The sequence below is a fragment of the Engystomops pustulosus genome, chromosome 1 (genome assembly GCF_040894005.1).
Source record: "Engystomops pustulosus chromosome 1, aEngPut4.maternal, whole genome shotgun sequence".
Taxonomy (NCBI): Eukaryota; Metazoa; Chordata; class Amphibia; order Anura; family Leptodactylidae; genus Engystomops; species Engystomops pustulosus.
The window spans coordinates 161,840,159-161,860,159 of record NC_092411.1 but is presented as its reverse complement, the minus strand read 5'-3'; the positions used below and the strand labels follow the sequence as shown (position 1 = coordinate 161,860,159).

Here is a 20,001-nt window from a genome sequence, read left to right as displayed (position 1 = left end):
TGGACACAGGTCGCGGTACAGAATCAGAGTCCAGGCTCGAGGTCAGGCACAGGCAGAAAGTCAGGGCAGGCACCAGAGATGCAGAGGTCAAAGGTCAGGTCCGAGGTCACAACTGGAGATCAATGTAGAAACGGGAAAAGGAGCATAAGGAAGCATAAGGAAGCTTACACAATGGCTAATGAGCGCAAAGATCCGGCAGGGAATCCTGGGAATAGCTTGCCTTAAAGGCAACCCAGAAGTGCCAGCGCCAATCAGCGGTGTGCTGGCCCTTTAAATCTTCGAGTGCCGGCGCATATGCACCCTATGGAACATTAGCTTGGAGAGGTGAGTTCAGTGCGGGGACCCGGGCAGTGCCACGGAGAGGGGCATGGGTGTGCCCGTAATCCGTGATGTGGATAGCAGGGGCACCCGTGACAAATATAAGACTGTCTCCATGTAGATCACCTGCATAGGAGAAAATAATAGACACAGTCACATCCCAGAGGAGATCTGTTTGCAACAAAATCCTTGATATTCATAACCTCTTCATTTTCAAAAACTGTCTTATCTAGGCGTAACAGAAACATGTCCAACTCCTTCTGACACTGCATCCCCTGCTTTGCTCTCCTATGGCAGTCTCTACTCTACTTCAACTATAACTTCTTCTTCATCCTAAATCTACCTTTATCCTCCCCCGCCTTTCTGTCTTTTGAAGTGCACTCTATATGCAACTATTTTCCCTTAAATTTCCAATTGGCATTCATCTACCAACCTCCAGGCCCATCCACTACTTTTATTCACCACTATAACACCTGGCTTAACTTCAACTCCTCTCCATCATCATAGATGGCTTTAACATCCCCATTGTTATAGCTATAACACATGATTTCATTTTCCCTCACCTTTGTTTTGTGTCAAACCTATGTAACACTGCTCTGCTATCTGACTACAACTTAATCATTTTCTCTACCTTTCTGGCTTCAATCACCCCTGCAGTCTTTAAACTTATACAGCAAAGCAGGAATCTCAAATAACTCTCCTACCTCTATTTACTATATATTCATTCAAGGAGGTAGAAACTGCTGCCACCTTTTACAACAACACCATATCCTCAACCCTGGACTCTGCAAACCAACATTTACTAAGGGCCCGATGTGTTACCAACGTGTTACCCGAATATTTTCGATGTGCGCCGATTTCCCCTGTATTGTGGCGCATCGGCGCTGGCATGCACGCGACGGAAATCGGGGGGCGTGGCCGAACGAAAACCCGACGGATTAGGAAAAACCGCCGCATTTAAAAAAAAAAAAGTGTTGCGGGACTCGCGCTTACCTTCACCAGGAATAGGCCGATGAACTTCAGTGCATTCCGGCGGGCCTCGGCAGACTTCAGCGTAGCAGCGCCACCTGGTGGACGTCGGGGGAACTACCTTAGGGAATCCCGGGCCGGACCCGAATCCACCGCAGAGGACGCGCTGCTGGATCGCAAAGGGACCGGGTAAGTAAATCTGCCCCATTATCACTACAACTAGAAAAACCAGATGGCAGCACTGGCCCACCAACCTCACAAAACATTAGTGCCAGCAGTGCTGAACGGTGTTGGAAGAAATTCCTCTCCAAGGAAGAACTGCTGTCAAGTTTAAACCCTTAACTCATGCAACCCACTTAGGATATCTAATGCCCCTCCCTAATATCTGTTCCCTTACTGATGAGAGTTTCCTCCATGCTAATCACATATTATCCCCAACCTCACTACTGCGCTTATCCCAGCTCTTTAACCTTTGCATATCCATTATACCACTATATGTTACATCTTCCTTTAAACATACAACTGTCACATACATGGTAACACAATTCCCATATTTCATAAACTTTATATATACATATATAAAATAAATAAAGACACAAGACAATCTTTTAATGGAGAAAAATGTTGCAATGTTTTATTATTGGGTAACCAAGAATAAATATTTTAATAAATAGTTTCCAACATAATAATAATAATAATAATAATAATAATGATAATAATAAATATTAAATAATTAAAATTGTCAAAACATTAAAACATTTCATCATATAATAAGATAAACTGGGAGACAAAACCCCCACTAACAAGCAATCACGACAGGCTTAAAAGATTAATTAAGGGTGGGCTGGGTGGGCCACTGCTCTATGAAGATCTTGAAGAACTGGCCTAGAACCCCAGCTGACGGCTCCTTATATTCATAAGTGAGAGCGGCCAGCTGACATTATTTGACAGGAATGATAATAATAATTTCAGGGGCTCCTATGCATTCTATAGAAACTATCTTTTGACCCATCTTCTCTGTTGAAGTATCACCTTATGTCATTACTTTAATTTGCTTTAAAACCACTGAACAACATGTGCATCTGGAACTATCCTCCTACCATTTTCTCCAACTTGCTCTTTGACAAACTACAATCTTGTTTCGGATCCAATTACAGGCAGTCCCCGGGTTACATACAAGATAGGGTCTGGAGGTTTGTTCTTAAGTTGAATTTGTATGTAAGTCGAAACTGTATATTTTATAATGGAAGTTCTAGACAATTTTTTTTCTTTTGCCCCAGTGACGATTGAAGTTTCAAAATTTTTGGTGTAATTGTACCAAGAATTATCAATAAAGCTTCATTACAGACACATTACAGCTGATCATTGCAGTCTGGGACTATAGTAAAGCATCCAGAGAGCTTCACCAGAGGTCACAGTGGGCAGAGGGGTCCGTCTGTAACTATGGGTTGTCTGTAAGTCGGGTGTCCTTAAGTAGGGGACCGCCTGTACTGCACTACTATTTGCCAAAGCATAACAACACGACCCTGCCTCCTCTTTCTTCAAAAGTCCCCTGCTTTTGACACCACTGATTATTCTCTCCTGCTGCATGCGCTATGTTCCCTTTGTGTCACTGATCTGGGCCTTTCTTGGTAGCAACCAGATTTTCAGTGTTTATCACTCTCATACCACTTCTTCACCTTGCTCCCTCTCAGTTGGCATCCTACAGGCGCTGTCCTAAGACCCCTATTCTTCTTGTTCAGGGAATATGAACGCCTCTGGCCACTCCTATGTGGAGAAAAATCAGATCTAAATCTTTGGCCCAGACATCACTTCCCTGCTAGCCAGAATTCTAGAGTGTCTAGTGTATCAGCTATATCCTCCTTCTTCTCTTTCAGTTTTCTAAAACTTAAAGGGGTATTCAGGGAATATGAACGTCAAAAACCCATGATGCTATAAATAAATGAATATAACAAAACTTAATGTCATTGGTCACAATATGAAGCTTAAATAGTTTGATTTTATGATTCACTAAATTTTATGGCCTTTCTAAAGTTATCACGAAGATGGCAACCACTGGAAACTGCAAGTCCCAAGATCCTTTAGTTCTCAGTAACTCCTCCTACCTCTTATGCTCTGCTCCCAGTGATGATGTAACAGGTTTTCTTGCTCTGTTACTATAGTAATAATGTGTAACTGCCATCATCACAACAGTGGCCATTCTGGATGCTACGCAACCAAACGTAGTGGTGATCACATGACCTGCCCAGGCAGATGCAGGACATGTGATGTGGACATGTGACCAGCAGCCATCTTCTGTCCTGTGTATGCTCTGCAACAGACCACGCGGAGGAAATTAACAAACTGATTAAAGGGCCTGTAGCATTTTAATTCTTCATTACAGTCTATGTCATCAGCATTTTTCTACTAAGGGGAGCAAAATTTTCAATAACAACTAATTACATATAAGCTTATATTTGAAGGACCCATATGTATATGAATTATGCCGATTCCTGGAATACCCCTTTAATATGGAGAAAACAGAACTTTTAATCTCTACTCCACCGTATACCTTTGACCAACTATACACCTAACAGTCAAAATTCATGGCCCCACACTCTCCAGTCTCAAAAGTTTGCTGTCTTGAAAGAATTTATGACCCTGTCTTCCTTTAATCCAGGCCCTTCCTACAACCTGCCGCCTCCTCCTTCAGAACATCTCTAACATCTGGCCCTACCTTAATCCAAAGTCTACACAATTGATAGCCCATTCCCCCATGACTGCAGTATTCTTCTCTGTGGTCTCCCATCTAACATCCCCCCACAATCTATCCTTAACTCTGTTGTTTGCCTAATCCATCTCTCTCCTCATGTCTCCTCTCTGCCAGTCTCTCCACTTGTTACCAATTGCACAGGGAGTTTAGTTTAAAATATTAACCCCTTCCAACCAAATGTGTTTTAATTTTTCACTCCCTATCTTCAAAAATCCATAACTTTTTTATTTTGCCATGTAAAGAACTGTGTGAGGGTTTGTTTTCTGTGTAGTAAATTACACTTCATAGTGACGGTATTTAATATTCCATTTAATATTTGGTGCAATTATGGGGATACCAAATTTGTATACGTTTTATAATACATTTACAAAAATTAATACCTCCTGTACAAATTTTTTTTTTTCATTTTGCCATCTTATGGTGCTAATAACTTTTTCATACTTCGTTGTACGGAGCTGTGTGTGGTGTCATCTTTTGCATTTATTGATGTCGCTTTCAATGTTATAATTGTAGGACTTTTGATCACTTTTTATAGAACTTTTTATAGTTTTTATAGACTTTGGGCACTATTTTCAGTTACGGGGTTAAAGTCCGGGTATAACCGTTAATATATTAGAGAAAGGCTCACTGTTTGGAGCCGAAACGTTGCTCTTGCACATGGAAAGAGGTATTTTTCACTACAATCTGGTGTGCTGCCTTTTTTTCATTTGTCGTTATTATATTTTGATAGTTCGGATATTTTGGGATGCGGCGATACCTAACACAAACTGTCCCCTCCATATATCCCTGAACTAATCAGCAAATACCATCCAACACATAATCACTGACAAGACGTGTTTTCAATTACCATGTGCTATTTAAACAACTTTCTCCAGGACTTCTCAAGTGCATCCCACATACTGGAACTCAATTGAACTTCAATTGTAACCTGAAAACCCACCTGTTTAGGATTGTCTTCACCAAGCAATAACTACACTGCTATGCTTCATCATCACATGTCTCCACCAATCCTTAGAGATAGTGATAGTGTCAGGCCACAACTACCACTTGGAGGGGTGGGGTCTTGTGAGCATCTCTGCCTATTGTAAGCTCTAGGATGAAGCACAGAGGTGAGCTCAGTGTCGGGACAAGGGTATGCCGGGGAAAATAGGGTATAATAAGGTTACTTTTTGTGATATGGCAGTGAAGGCAGCCTGTGAAGAGAAAGCAGGGGGTGCAGAGCTAGGATCCTATATTATTGCTGTGAGGACCATATCTGAACTAGAAAACTGCAAAACAAAAAAGGGTTACGTAAATGTTATTGTTGTTGTTATCATGGATTTACAACAACCTTCATGACCAATCTATAAAATCTTACAGTAAAATACTGTTCTTTATTTTACCTAACAGGGGCAGCTGAGAAGAGCTCCAAACATGGAGCAGAGGACCGTACTCTTAACATTATCATGGTTTTGAAAGATAGGATGAAAATCCGTGAAAGAAACAAGCCAGAGATATTTGAACTTATTCAAGAAGTCTTTGGAGTTGCTAAAGCAACACATGCACATCAGATCAAAGCTGTGAAGCAGAGTGTCCTGGATGGAACTTCAAAGTGGTCAGCAAAAATCAGCATTACTGGTAAATGGAGATAATGGTAATATGGAGATAATAACAATGCAAGAAGTGTCGATACCAAATTGCAACAGTATGCAGGTATGAGGAGAAAATGTTAGATATGTTTATCAAGCTGTAAAAACTGGCCATTATAAATTCTAGCTACTGATATGATTAAGAGTCGTCAAAGACATTGCTGCAGGAATGTGTACAGGACAACCGAACATACTTTCAGTACAAATTGCACATATTGTACATTTTGCTGATGGATCAATGGCAATTTATACATATATATTTGAACAAGTCTTTTATACCTGGAGTAGTCAATCTATGGAATGTCCTGTCCTAAGAGGTCATGATGGCAGAAAATATAGTAGCACTTAAAAAAGGGCTAAATTAATTTCATATCACAAATAGCAGCAGCACTTTCAAGTGCCCGTTTTATCAGTACCGTATTTTGCATCATTCTTTATAAGCCAAAACCAAAAATGGGTTCGTAACACAGAAGAGATGCAATCTTTGTTCTGGAAATCATAAAGTGGTCTGATATCACAGAATTGTGATGTGTTATTCTTATACTTACTCAAAAATAATTTGGACTTGAAAGGTGCTATATTCCATCTTTTACTTTTTACAGTGGTGTGTGCACAGGGTCTACAGGCCAAGGATAAGACTGGCTCCAGTGATCCCTATGTTACTGTACAGGTTGGAAAAACAAAGAAAAGAACCAAGACCATCTATGGAAACCTAAACCCAGTGTGGGAGGAAAATTTTCACTTGTGAGTCTGTGGCTTAACAAAATCAGTTTCATTTTTCAGAAAAACATAACGTTCATTATTTTAAATAACTGTATGCTATATTAAAGTCTGAGGCCATATTCATAAAGCTCAATCCGTATATAATATGCCTAAAATGTGGAACTAAACACAGACACAATGATGGAGATTTATCAGGTCTTCTGGAGTACAAGTGAACCGCCAGTAAAAGCGATTGTTTCCCCCTTTGCATATCCCCACACCAAGAGGTTGTGCAGGGGCATGAAGGGGGCACGGTCGGTGGCCAAGTGTGCCGGCCTGGGTCATTTCTGCCCTTAAAGTGTGGCATGTTGCAGATTGCGGCATATTTCTTCTGTCCTGTGTCTCCTCCACAGAGACAAAAGCAATGGACTTATTAAAGGGCAAGTAGCATTTTAATTCTTCATTATAGTGTATGTCGACAACATTATTTTTGCTAAGGAAGCAAAATTTTAAAAATGACTAATTACATATAAGACCCATTTGAATATGAATTATACTTATTCATAGCATAAGAATAAGTTTTTAAGAATGTATTTGAGCCCTCTCCATACTGGGCTTGTGTGTTTTGTTTAATACACCATGACATAATTGGTGCAACAACCAGTTTCCATGACAGCTTCCAAAACTGTCATCAATTTAAAATTTTAGACTTTTTTTGGGTGTGACAAATGTATTGAGTTACCAGAATATTCATCTTTGTGGTCTTAAATCATTGTTATTAAAGAAGTTTGAAATTTGCAAACATTAATACATTTTACTAATTATGTACCTCATTTCAGCCCTTTCCATTTTAATAAATGTCATGCAAATTAAATTTTACAATATCCCTAACTATACCTGGCTTAAGAGACTAAAATATCAGTAAATATGGACTACTGAGTATTTTTTTTAAAACATATATATGATATATATAAAGCTGTATGAGTTCCATAAATTAGTTTAGTATTTGAGATCTTACAAATGTGAAACAGAGATTAAACATATGCCACTTCTGTGAATGAGCCCTCAGATCTCACTGCTATATTGCATAGTTTTGAGCTGCTTTTTATTTTCTAGTGAGTGTCACAACTCCTCAGATCGCATCAAGGTACGAGTATGGGATGAAGATGATGACATTAAATCAAGGGTTAAACAAAGATTCAAACGCGAGTCAGATGATTTTTTGGGACAGACTATTATTGAAGTTCGAACCTTGAGTGGAGAAATGGACGTATGGTACAATCTAGGTAAGTCATCTACTGTTGTATCAGAATGGAGAAATACTCTGTTTTATTCGAATAAGTGATATAACTTGCAAGGCTGAAAAACGATATGATGAAAAATTCTACCTTTGTTAATCATTCAAATTGTGAAGTGACTCGTAACTGCTCGTTGCTCGGACGAATACTTCACCAGCTCGAGAAAATGGCATCTCCCGCCGTTTTGATTTTTGCCCGGAGACTCTGCACTCCACCCAGCATGACGTGGTACCCTTACACATCGATAGCAGTCGTTGGCTGGCCTGATCAAGTGACCCTGGAATAGACTAGCCCCTGCCCGCGCTGCTCGCATCATTCTCTGTCTGGATGCCATTAGGGAGAGAGCTGCTGCTGCTGCAGGGTTAGCGTTAGGCTGTTATATTAGCTTACTGTTAGGCAGGAGTGAGTCTACAAGAACCCAACAGCCCTTGTTAGGGCTAGAATAGCGTTAATTTTTTTTTTTTGTTGTTTGCTTGTGGCTGCCCTTGCTGGCACTAGTAGTGCAGCTAGTACCATATTGTGACGAATTTGCAGGGAGACTTGCGGACGTTATATTTAGCTCTTAGTGACACACATATCCATCTCAAACACCTAAGTGGGACAATTTATTAGGGGTTTGATTGAATTAGGCACAGTCTGACGATTTTTTTTTTTTTCAAAACTTAAAGTCATCAGGCACAGCACAAAATCCTGTTGTGTGTGACAACGGCCGTAACCTGGTGGCGGCTCTGCAACTCGGCAGACTGACACATGTGCCATGCCTGGCCCACGTGTTAAATCTCATAGTTCAGCGGTTCCTCAAGACATACCCCAATCTGTCTGATTTTCTCACGAAGGTGCGCCGCATCTGTGCACATTTCAGGAAGTCCAGCACAGATGCTGCCACTCTCAGGGCAGCGCAGCGCCGCCTCCAACTGCCCGCTCACCGACTGTTGTGCGACGTGCCCACAAGGTGGAATTCAACATTAACCATGTTATCCAGAGTTTACCAGCAGCGCAGAGCGATTGTAGACTGCCAGATGTCAACTTCCACCAGAACTGGTAGTCAGGTCAGTCAGCTTCCTCAAGTCTACAATGAGGAGTGGACGTGGATGTCTGATATTTGTCAGGTGCTGAGTAACTTTGAGGAGTCAACACAGATGGTCAGCGGCAATGCCACCATCATCAGCCTCACCATCCTGCTGCTTGGCCTGTTGAAAAACTCTCTGGTCAGCATGAAGTCGGAAGCTTTGCGCTCGTCACAAGAGACGGGGGAAGATTCCCTTGTTGATAGCCAAAGCACCCTCAGGTCTGTTTCTCAGCGCATATCGGAGGAGGTGGATGAGGAGGATGAGGAGGCGAGACAGAAGAGGGGAGCATTGCTCCGTCCTTCACTGTTCAGCGTGTATGGGCAGAAGAAGAGGAGTTTGAGGAGGAGGAAATGGACTGTCAGGCCAGTGAGGGGAGTGAATTCTTGCGCGTTGGGACTCAGGCCCACATGGCAGATTTCATGCTGTCTATCCCGTGACCCTCGCATTCAAAGAATTTATTCCAGCACCGATTACTGGGTATTCACTCTCCTGGACCCACGGTACAAGCAAAATCTTTCCACTCTCATCCCTGGAGAGGAAAGGAGTGTGAGAATGCATGAATACCAGCAGGGCCTGGTGCACAATCTGAAACAGTATTTCCCTTCTGACAGCGCTAGCGGCAGAGGGCATACTGCGGGACAAGTAGCGAGGGAGAGTAGGCGAGCAGGCAGCTTGTCCAGCACTGGCAGGGATACACTTTACAAGGCCTTTGCCAGTTTTATGTCACCCCAGCAAGACACTGTCACCTGTCCCCAGTCTCGGCAGAGTAGGGCTGATCTTTACAGAAAGATGGTGAGGGAGTACGTAGCTGACCATACCATCGTCCTAAATGATCACACAGCTCCCTACAACTATTGGGTTTCAAAGCTGGACATGTGGCATGAACTGGCGCTGCATGTTCTTGCCTGCCCTGCCGCTAGCGTGTTGTCTGAGCAGGTTTTCAGTGCAGCTGGTGGCATCATCACCGATAAGCGTACACGCCTGTCAACTGACAACGCTGACAGGCTGACGCCTATCAAGATGAATATAGCCTGGATTTCTCAGGATTTCCATTCTCCACCAGGTGAAAGAAGCTCACCTGAATAATGTATGCACTCCTCCTCCTCATTTTCCTCCTTCTCCTCCTCTTTGTACACTAAAGCAGAGGAAACTGGCTATTTTTTGCCAGGGCCAACTGGCTCTAGGTATAGTACTCTATGTATTTAATTTTTCTGGAGGGCCACCTACCTGCTCCTCTGTTTTAAACAACTTTTGGGACTGCCACATACAGGCACTCAATCTATTTCATTTTTCTGGAGGACCACCTACCTGCTCCTTTGGTTTGAAAACTTTTTTGGACTGCCACATACAGGCACTATCCAAATTTAATCGTCTCCATAGCAGCCTCTGCACGTCGTCTTTATAGCTGCCTCCACACGTTGTCTCCATTGCTACCTCCACACATCATCTCCATAGCTGCCTCCCAAAGTCGTCCATATAGCTGCCTCGATACATCGTCCCCTTAGCAAACAAGCTGTGTCAGGCAGAATTTTGGGTTGTTTTCATGGCTTCCACATCAAACTTGTTAACTTTGTCGCTACCCTGCTGTGTTATCCACAAAATATACTGGCAAACTTTTATCATTTACCGATATTATTTCAGCGCTTCTTGCGCATCTGTTTACATTCCCCTCACCCACCATAACCAAGCCAATTACTTTTAAGAACACTACTACACTTGATCTTATACAAAAGCTTCTTAGAAGTGCTGTTTGTAGCCCCCGCCTGCTTTGAAAATTACAATTTTTTCAAAGTAAACACTTCTGGCCCCCAGGCCCATTTTGGGTGGGGAGGAGCCGAGAGACAGGGGCTTGGACAGGCGAAAGCTCGCTTGGCAGAGGACCGCCATCTCCATCCTAAGATTAGGCAGCCCCTGCTGTTTCCTGTCCATTATGCCTCCACGATCCTCCACAGCGTCTCCATGCGCAACTTTCAACTGTCTATACCAAAGACGCTGGAGCGCAAGAGGATATACAGCACATCATCCCCTTATCAAACAAGCTGTGTCAGGCAGAATTTTCAGGTGTTTCACCAAATACATTATGGAACTCGGTACATCTGTCGCCGCCATGCTGGAGACCTGAAGTTGCAATCATAGCAGCGCAATATGGATGCCCCATACTGTGGCTCTTAATCATGGAACCATTTCCGAAAAACTATTAAAAATAGAACCGCTATGCTATTCCATTATTCCTAGAAGAACTATTCAAACGACCCCGCCTGCTTTGAAAATTACAATTTTTTCTAAGTAAACGCTTCTGGCCCCCAGGCCCATTTTGGGTGGGGAGGAGCCGAGAGACAGGGGCTTGGACAGGCGAAAGCTTGCTTGGCAGCGCACCGCCATCTCCATCCTAAGATTAGGCAGCCTCAGAGGCATCCATGCATACTGCCCCTGCTGTTTCCTGTCCATTATGCCTCCACGATCCTCCACAGCGTCAACCAATGTCTCCATGCGCAACTTTCAACTGTCTATACCCCAGACACTGGAGCGCAAGAGGATATACAGCACATCATCCCCTTATCAAACGAGCTGTGTCAGGCAGAATTTTCAGGTGTTTCACCAGATACATAATGGAACTCGGCCCATCTGTCGCCGCCATGCTGGAGACCTGAAGTTTCAATCATAGCAGCGCAATATGGATGGTCCCTACTGTCGCTCTTAATCATGGAAGTCGTCTCCATGGCTGCCTCCACATGTCATCCCCTTATCAAACGAGCTGTGTCAGGCTCATTTTTCGGGTGTTTCACCAGATACGTTATGGAACTTGGTCACTATGTTGCCACCATGCTGTGTTATCGACTAAATATACCGTCAACCTTTTGTTCACATAGGAAATCATTTCAGCGCTTCTTGCTCACCTCCTTTGGTTCCTCTCTGCCGCCTTAACCAGGCAAAATACTGACACATACAGTGCTACACGTTATCCTCACCAAAAGGAATGTTTTAAATTGGTTTGAAGCCTGAGTCCATTTGGGGCATGTCGCCATGCCACTCTCTGGCCTGCCGCTGCATGCAGTCTTCTATAGAGTCAGGGTCAATTATTGGATGTTTTAGATGCTATCTAGCCTCATTCGGTCACTCTGTCATCGCTATGTTGTTGACCATAATTTTGGCATAATGGTGCGATTAAGCAGCCTCAGAGGCATCCATGCATGCTGCCCCTGCTGTTTCCTGTCCATTTCCGTGGTGTTTCCATCATTTTCTGAGGTTTCCAGGTGTTTGGCCAAGCTTCCCTGTGCAGACCCTTGGTCCCCTTAAAAAATGCTTGAGTCTCCCATTGACTTCAATGGGGTTCGTTATTCGAGACGAGCACTCGAGCATCGGGAAAAATTCGTCTCGATTAACGAGCACCCGAGCATTTTAGTGCTCGCTCATCTCTAGAATTTTATGAAGAAAGTTTTTTTTTTTTACTTTTCTTTACCTTTATGACCCTGAACCAGGTAGTTGTTTTTGTTTGAGACCACATGCTACAAGCCTGGCAAATTTGGACTTCCTCAGGTCTAGATGATCATTTACACAACTAGATCCAATTCCATTATCTATACATTGTAAATCCCCTTAACACAAAGTTATCACTGCTGCTAAACTTCAGGCCCTCCCTTACTATTATTTTCTATGTACCAACACTGGAAGTGTTACTTATCTGTTAATAATGTTCCGTCTGTACACACTTTCCTTTGCGCCATGTATGTGATAAAAAGAAAAATTTCTGATAAAGAGAACGAAGGATGGATCATGCTCCGTTTCTTTTTTGAGACCTTAATCAAACATTCAAACATTACATTGTTTAGCATCCATTTGTTAGCATCCACTTCTCAAAAAGCCCTTAGTGCCCATTATCAACTCTCAGTGAGCTCCAGAGTTTCATAGAAATGACCTTGTAAGAAACAACAACATGTTGTGAACAGCAGGGTTATTCACACAGTTTTGCTAGATTATGCTGAGATCGAGGCTACACTGGCATTTTTTCACTGAAGCTCTCGCCCGGATGACGAGCTCCCTCCAAAAGATAGTGCCATTCTTCCAAGGTAAGGTTAATAGCCAGAAGTTCACGATCTTCAATGGAGTAATTCCTCTTGGCAGAGGAGAAGGTTTTAGAGAAAAACCCACAACTGAGTGTTCGGCCATTGGGCCCTTTCTGGGTGAGAACAGCTCCAGCACCTACAGATGAAGCATCAACCTCAAGTTGGAATGGTTTCTCAGTGTCAGGTCGTGTAAGGACAGGGGCAGAAACAAAGGCAGACTTAAGCTTGGAAAATGCTTCTTCAGCTGCCAAGACCAGAGTTTAGGTTCAACGTTCTTTCTTGTTAACGCCACAATGGGAGACACGAGAGAGGAAAAATGCTGGTAGTAATTGGCGAAACCAAGGAATCTCTGTATAGCACAAAGCCCTACTGGCCGAGGCCACTGAAGTACCGCAGATTACTAGGTTGGATCCAGCTGTAGGCCCTTATCGGAGATGATGTATCCGTGATACGGAAGACTCTTTTGATAGAAATGGCACTTCTCCAGTTTGGCATGGAGACGATTGTCCCTTAGGCGCCTAAGAACTTGTCATACGTGGATTCAATGGGACTCCAGGTCAGAAGAAAACACCAAGATATTGTCCAGGAAGACTACGACACAGGTGCAAAGCAAGTTTTGGAAAATGTTGTTGACAAATTCCTGAAACACTGCAGATGCATTGCACAGTCCAAAGGGCATGACCAGATATTCAAAGTGCCCTTCACAAATATTGAAGGCGGTCTTCCACTCATCGCCTTCACGGATGAGGATGAGGTAATATGCCCCCCACAGATTCAGCTTAGTGAAAACCTTGGCACCAATTAAACAGTCAAAAAGTTCCATGATCAGGGGTAGTGCGTAGTGGTTTTTCACTGTGACTTTATTGAGGCCGTGGTAGTCGATACACGGATGGAGGGAGCAATCCTTCTTGGCCACGAAGAAGAGGATTTGCGAATGAACCCCTTCTGCAGATTCTCTTTGATATAATCATATATAGTCACAGTCTTGGGCACAGAGAGTGGGTATAACTGACCTTGTGGTGGAGATGTGCCTGGTAGCAGCTCTATAGGACAGTTAAAGGAAAAAGACAGAGTCTCCGGTTGTTTCTCTGAGAAGACGTCAGCAAGGTCCATATTAACAGCAGGAAGACCCACCAACGGCTTGGAAGGCTCAGAAGAAGACCTGGCAGACACTGGTCGGAGAGCCAGGAGGCAGCGAGACTGGCACTCAGGACCCCAGCAAAGAACATCCCCAATCTGCCAGTTGAGGACAGGAGCTTGGTTACTGTAACCATGGAAATCCAAATAGAACAGAGGGTGTGGAGGATGTTAGGCAACTTGCAGGCATAGTGGTTCGGTGCGATACTGGACTGGGTCACAGAGGATCTCCAGACGAACCACAGGGAAATGATTCCAGGAGACCAGAACAGCATCCACAAAATTCCCTGCATAACCGAAGTCCAGGACAGCCGAGACTTGAACTGGATCACTGGTTCTAAAGCTGGACAGAACCTGATGCAGACGTGGGGAAGCTTTACTCTCAGCTAAGGAATGCTCCTCCTAGGAAACCTAGGTGTGAATGACTTCCTGGATACTGAGGACGCACTGGACACAACTGGAGGAAGTGTTCTGGGCTGGCATCGTAGATGCCGAGATTTCCCTGTCTACGTCTGGAGCGCTCTTGGGTTTTACCCACCTGCATGGGCTTTTTGGTAGACATAGGAGACAGCAGAGGTGATATTTGGTAAACTATAGCCAGGCGTGAAAAACAGTGGACTCTGGGTTGCGCTAGTTCAACCCACTGCTCTTCCTTGTGTTCAGGGAAGCGTATGTCTATCTGAGGGGCCAAGGAGATTGAACCATTCAGGGTAGATGGCAGGTCCTGTGCAGAAAGGACGTCTTTGATCTAACTAGACAGTCCCTTTTTAAAGGTGGTGACCAAGGTTTCTTTATTCCAGGAAAGTTCAGAAGCCAGAGTACGGAATTGCACTGCATAGTTACCCACAGAGGAGCCCCCTTGGCACAAGTTCAGAAGGGCAGTCTCAGCAGAAGACGCCCAGGCTGGTTCCTCCGAGACAGTCCGTAGTTCAACAAGGAAAGTGGTGATGTCTGCTGTAACTCGATCTCCCTTGTCCCAGAGGGGAGTGGCCCATGCCAGGGCTTTCCCGGAGAGAAGACTGATCACGAAAGCCACTCTCGGCCATTCAGTTACGAATTGTGTAGGCATTAGTTCAATATGCGAGGAGCACTGGGTAATAAATCCTCTTCACATCCCTATCATATTTATAAGGCATAGAGAGCCTCAGCCTAGGTTTTGTGGAAGGTAGACAAACCGGGATAGCAGGTGGAACTGCAGGAACTTGAAGTGGCTGCTTGGAGGTCAATAGCTGCTGTAGAATGGCGGTGGCTTTTGCTAGCTGATGACCTTGTACAGCAACCTGCTGGGAATGCCGGGCCACAATGGTGGGAAGATCAGCCAGTTCTGGTAGCGGAACCTTGGCTTGAGCCATGGCCTGATCTTACGGTCAGGATCTGAGGTAGTGGATGTCTCAATTGGAAAATCACTTTCTAGTCTCTCATCTATAACACTTTTCCAGCTCATCATTTTTGTCATTTTCATGCAAAAATTCTAAATCAGATGTCTGCAAAGTGGCAATTTTATCCATTTGTTGGACCCTTTGTGTGGGGTTACAAATATTCCATTACCACTTTTTGTTCCTCCCAATTTAATGTGAGGCTGAGAATTTTTTATTTTATTTTGCAAACTTTCTATTGCTTTTCTAACTCCACATTTTTCAATGCATTCTCATCCAATTTATCTTGCAAGAAAGCGGAAGTATGAATAGAAGTCTGCACCAATAATCGTATATATCTTCCATACAACTTTCTGCATTCCCTAACTCTTCTCTCATTGCAGCAATATCCTGAGACAACTTCTTAACTTCCCTATTCAATACTTTTCCAACCTGAAACAACAATTGAATAACTCTTCCCAACTTTGATTTCTTCTCCTTCACTAAGGGAGTCAAACTCATAGCCACTTTTAAACCATCCAAAGTGCTATCATCCACATTTTTCCAGGAAAATGGACCACCATAGCTAGCAACCAACTCATGCACCAAATCAGAAAAAACATTAGGACACCACCCCTCAACTATAACCTTCTGAGCAATTTCTCTAGTTTCTGACCCTTGGTTAACTGTCTTAGAAAAGTTTTTAAAGACATTCAAATTTACCGAATTCTGTTTGGGCCCTTCAAACGAACAGCAATATGCAACTCCAGAAGATCTTCTTTCCTGCTTGAGATCTTTACCATGCCGATGATTCCTTATTGGAGACCTGGTAGCTGTGGAATCCTCCTTATAGATGAGCCACGATATTTCCTTGATTCTTTTGTGTTGTTCTGGTACTTCCGCTATGTTCAATCAACCGGACAAGCCCCCAAGATGTCGGAGTTGATATGTTTTATATATGAAATTAATAAGTTGTTCCTGGCTTGTGCGAGTGCTGACTCACCCACTAGGGATGTCCACAGTTGCAGATTCTCAAGGTTCGACAATAAGGATCCAAGCAGGCTGCTCAGTTGTAGTTTTATTACTGTGATGTTCACAGTCTCTGTGTAACAGTTTCCAACCTGCTGTCACCCTAAGGACACAGCACAATTTATATACAATGGTCTTACATCACAGCAGTTGTTACCTTCACATCACAGCACCTGTTCACATCCCCCTACCATTGTCTGCAGCTGTGTTCATGGCTCCTACACTCCATTATCATCAATGGAAGTCTCTGGAAGATTCCTTGCAAATGGCTGGAATGTGGATTCCAGAAACATCCCTGTCTGACCAGAAAGTACTATAATATTTCACCAGAATATTCCACTATAGCTCTCTCTCTCCTACACTCTGTACCAAGGTGAACAATGGTGTAAGCCGTCGCCTGGGAGCATAGTCTAAGTGGCACCTGCTTTTCACCAGAGTCTGCCACAAAGCGGGATGGACTTGCTGCGGCAGGGTATCACCAGGTCGCGCCCGCAGTGGTGGCCAAGGCGTGGTACAAAGTCATGAGGCAGAATCGTGGTCGAGGGAGGATAGGCAGGAGGTCGAGACAGCCAGCATGGAATCAACGTCAGGAACAAAGCAGGAGGTCAGGACAGGCAGCACAGAGTCAAAGTCAGGAACGGAACCGGGTTCACAACAAGAAATCAGCAGACAGACACTAGGCAACAAAACAAGCTTTCTCTGAGGCATATAGCACAAAGATCCAGCAGAGAATGCTGGGAGAGGCCGGCTTATATACAATTCCTGGAAATGGCCAACCCCAATTAGTGGTGTGCTGGCCCTTTAAATCTTCGAGGGGCAGCATGTGCCCGCCCTGGGAGGTGGGGAGGTGTGCGCCAGGCTGGGAGTAGTGGAGCAGAATGTAACTGCATCCTGAAAGATTTGTAGGGAGCAAGGAGGAGGGTATGTTGTACATACCCAGCAGTACTATTGGCCTGGAGAATAGTAGGACATAAACAAATACATATCACCCCTCGGGATGTATTTGCCCTCTTTGAGGGTCCCACCTCAAGGAGGAGTGGATTAATAGGGAAACGCTCCTGGAATAAGAAGTATCACACAAGCTCTTAACCTATTGTACACAGGGTTTGTTGAGATAGTGTGTTGTCTCAGAGCTCATATGGGTCTCCTGAAGACACAAGATAGCGCCTAACATGGGAAAAGACTGTGCTTCTCTTGCCAGGGATCTCCAAGCCCCTCGCATTCCATGATATAATGTTACACCCTGCCATTAAAGTCGGACATTAATACTGAAGCGGTAGGATATAGGCACTATATTGAAGAGATAAATACATACAAACAGGACAATATCAGAGTGTGGCAATAATAGCCATGTTGCTTCATATTACAGTACCTCCCATCCATTCGACCATCTACAAAAAACATTCCCAACAAGAAAAAAAAAACAGTAGAGCCATATCTTAAAAGTGGCTAAAGAAGATAATTATGGGGGAAAGACCCACAAATAAGATTATGTTTTTTGTGTGTCAATGCACTAAATAATCTGCCGATGCATTCAGCTACTCACACAATAGAAGGAATATCTGTCCCTCTGGAGAAACACAACAGAATGACTTTTTGAGGATGTGTATATCTCACCAAACCCGTAATGTCCCGAATCAGTAAAGTATCAAGTCCCTGGTAAAGGACAAGTGGAGATCGCCAGCTATTAACGCCTGGGCAAGCAAAACCACACACCTTTGCAGGAGTAGAAATGAAGATAAATCGGTCACCATCTATTACTCGCAGCCTAGCTAGATAAGCCATGGAGTAGACAATATTTATTTCTCTCAACTTTCACTTGACTTGCGCTTTGTCGTTGTAATTCAGGGAAGAAGTCTGGAAATATAGAGACTGTTGCATTTTCAAATTGTTCTCCTGCCTGTCTGGCATACTGCAAAACAGTTACAGTTCAGCAGCCGAACCAAGAGAGGCTGTTGTGTGCGCCAGGCGGAGGAGCTTTAGTGGGGACCCGATGGGCCCGTCCACTGCGCATGCAGAGGAGTATGGGGCTTCTGGAAGAAGCTCCCTGAGCAATCGCTCCACAAGTTCTGCTGGTCATTGACCCTCAGCCCTCTCAGGGAGGCCCACAATGCGCAGATCATTTTGCAGGTTGAGTACACATTGTTCTGTTTCAAATGACATATAAAGTAACACATAATAAGGTTAACTTTAACCCCAATTCTAACCCTAACTTTTACCCTGACCCTAACTCAAAACCTAACTCTAATCAAAAAACTGTGTGTTATGAGGGCTACAAAGAGTTATATACCAATTTCCAGAACAATTGGAGCAACATTGGTTCTGCACAATTTGATTCAGACCCAAACCGAATCTTAAAGCTAAACTAATTTTGAACACAACATGGCATACAGTAATGGTATTGTTTGCTACATTATTTATTTGTTCTAGATCCATCTTCTAAATAATTAAAAATTATTCTAATAAAAAAAAGTTGTTGTTTTCTTTAGATAAACGCACAGACAAATCTGCAGTATCTGGTGCTATCAGGCTGCATATTAGTGTGGAGATCAAAGGCGAGGAGAAGGTGGCTCCATATCATGTTCAATACACTTGTCTACATGAGGTTTGTAAATATCCTTTTCTCTTTAAACTGATCGTTGTTTAAATGAACATCAATATTTATTTTACATTTTGTTTTCTTTTAGAACCTGTTCCATTACCTTACAGATGTACAGAATAATGGTGTTGTCAAAATTCCTGATGCCAAAGGAGATGATGCCTGGAAAGTTTACTTTGATGAGACAGCACAAGAAATAGTGGATGAATTTGCAATGCGATATGGAGTGGAGTCAATATACCAAGCAATGACGTGAGGTTTTTTTTTGTCTATGGTGGGAGTGACGTAACTGAAATTTTGCATAAGAAGATGCTGACATGGAACTTCTCTATAGTTTAAACCAATATCTGGCAGAAATAGCTTTAAACCATCAATGATCAATTATATTGATTCATTTACATAAATTATACTTTGTGGCGCGCTAGCCCTGAAATAATTGCAATTCCTGACACAAGAATAGTTATTATTTCTCTCTATGCCAAGTTCATGAAGTGGTGTGAAAAAGGGGCATGCCCAACGGCAGAGCACTAGCTATAGCTCAACAAGCGCAGGTGAAAGCACAATTCTATGTCATGCAGGACCTTATGTAGAATTGTATGCCAACACAGCCACCCACCAGATACAGCACCTAGCACCAGCATATTTTTTGATCAAAAACAGTTGCTGTCTCTATGGAGGTTCCATCAGTCACCCCGCTCCTGAGTATTTAATCGGCCATGCATGCTAGCCAGTGGTTAATCATTTAAGTGCTACTCTGACATTTTTATTTCACAAATCAGTAGCTCTTTGGATGTAGAACAAATTTGCCTTGTATCTTTATTAGTTACAGTATGTGCAGTAGTTTCTTTGCTATCTTGTCTGTCAGTTAGTCCCTGTAACATCCTGTCTGTCTCTATTCATCTTATCTCACACATTATCTGTCATATACGCATTGCCTATAGTAACCAATCACATCTCAGAGCTCATATTAATGACCTGTGGCAGAATAGCAACCAATCACGGATCAACTTCCAACTGCCACACCAGCAGCAGCAGAAGGCAATGGCTCCTGTATATGATGGTTTATAAGAGGATTCTGGA

General features: G+C 43.3%; 1 protein-coding gene across 13 annotated transcripts in view; it reads left to right on the top strand.

The window, feature by feature from the left end:
• Positions 1-20,001, top strand: part of UNC13A (unc-13 homolog A) — a 256,890-nt gene that overhangs the window by 109,743 nt on the left and 127,146 nt on the right. For all 13 annotated transcript variants that reach the window (XM_072113608.1, XM_072113606.1, XM_072113536.1 and 10 more), the window contains 5 exons: positions 5,429-5,656; positions 6,270-6,411; positions 7,486-7,655; positions 18,812-18,927; positions 19,010-19,173. In XM_072113608.1, the coding sequence (XP_071969709.1) occupies positions 5,429-5,656; positions 6,270-6,411; positions 7,486-7,655; positions 18,812-18,927; positions 19,010-19,173 (820 nt within the window). The remainder of the gene's footprint in view (positions 1-5,428; positions 5,657-6,269; positions 6,412-7,485; positions 7,656-18,811; positions 18,928-19,009; positions 19,174-20,001) is intronic.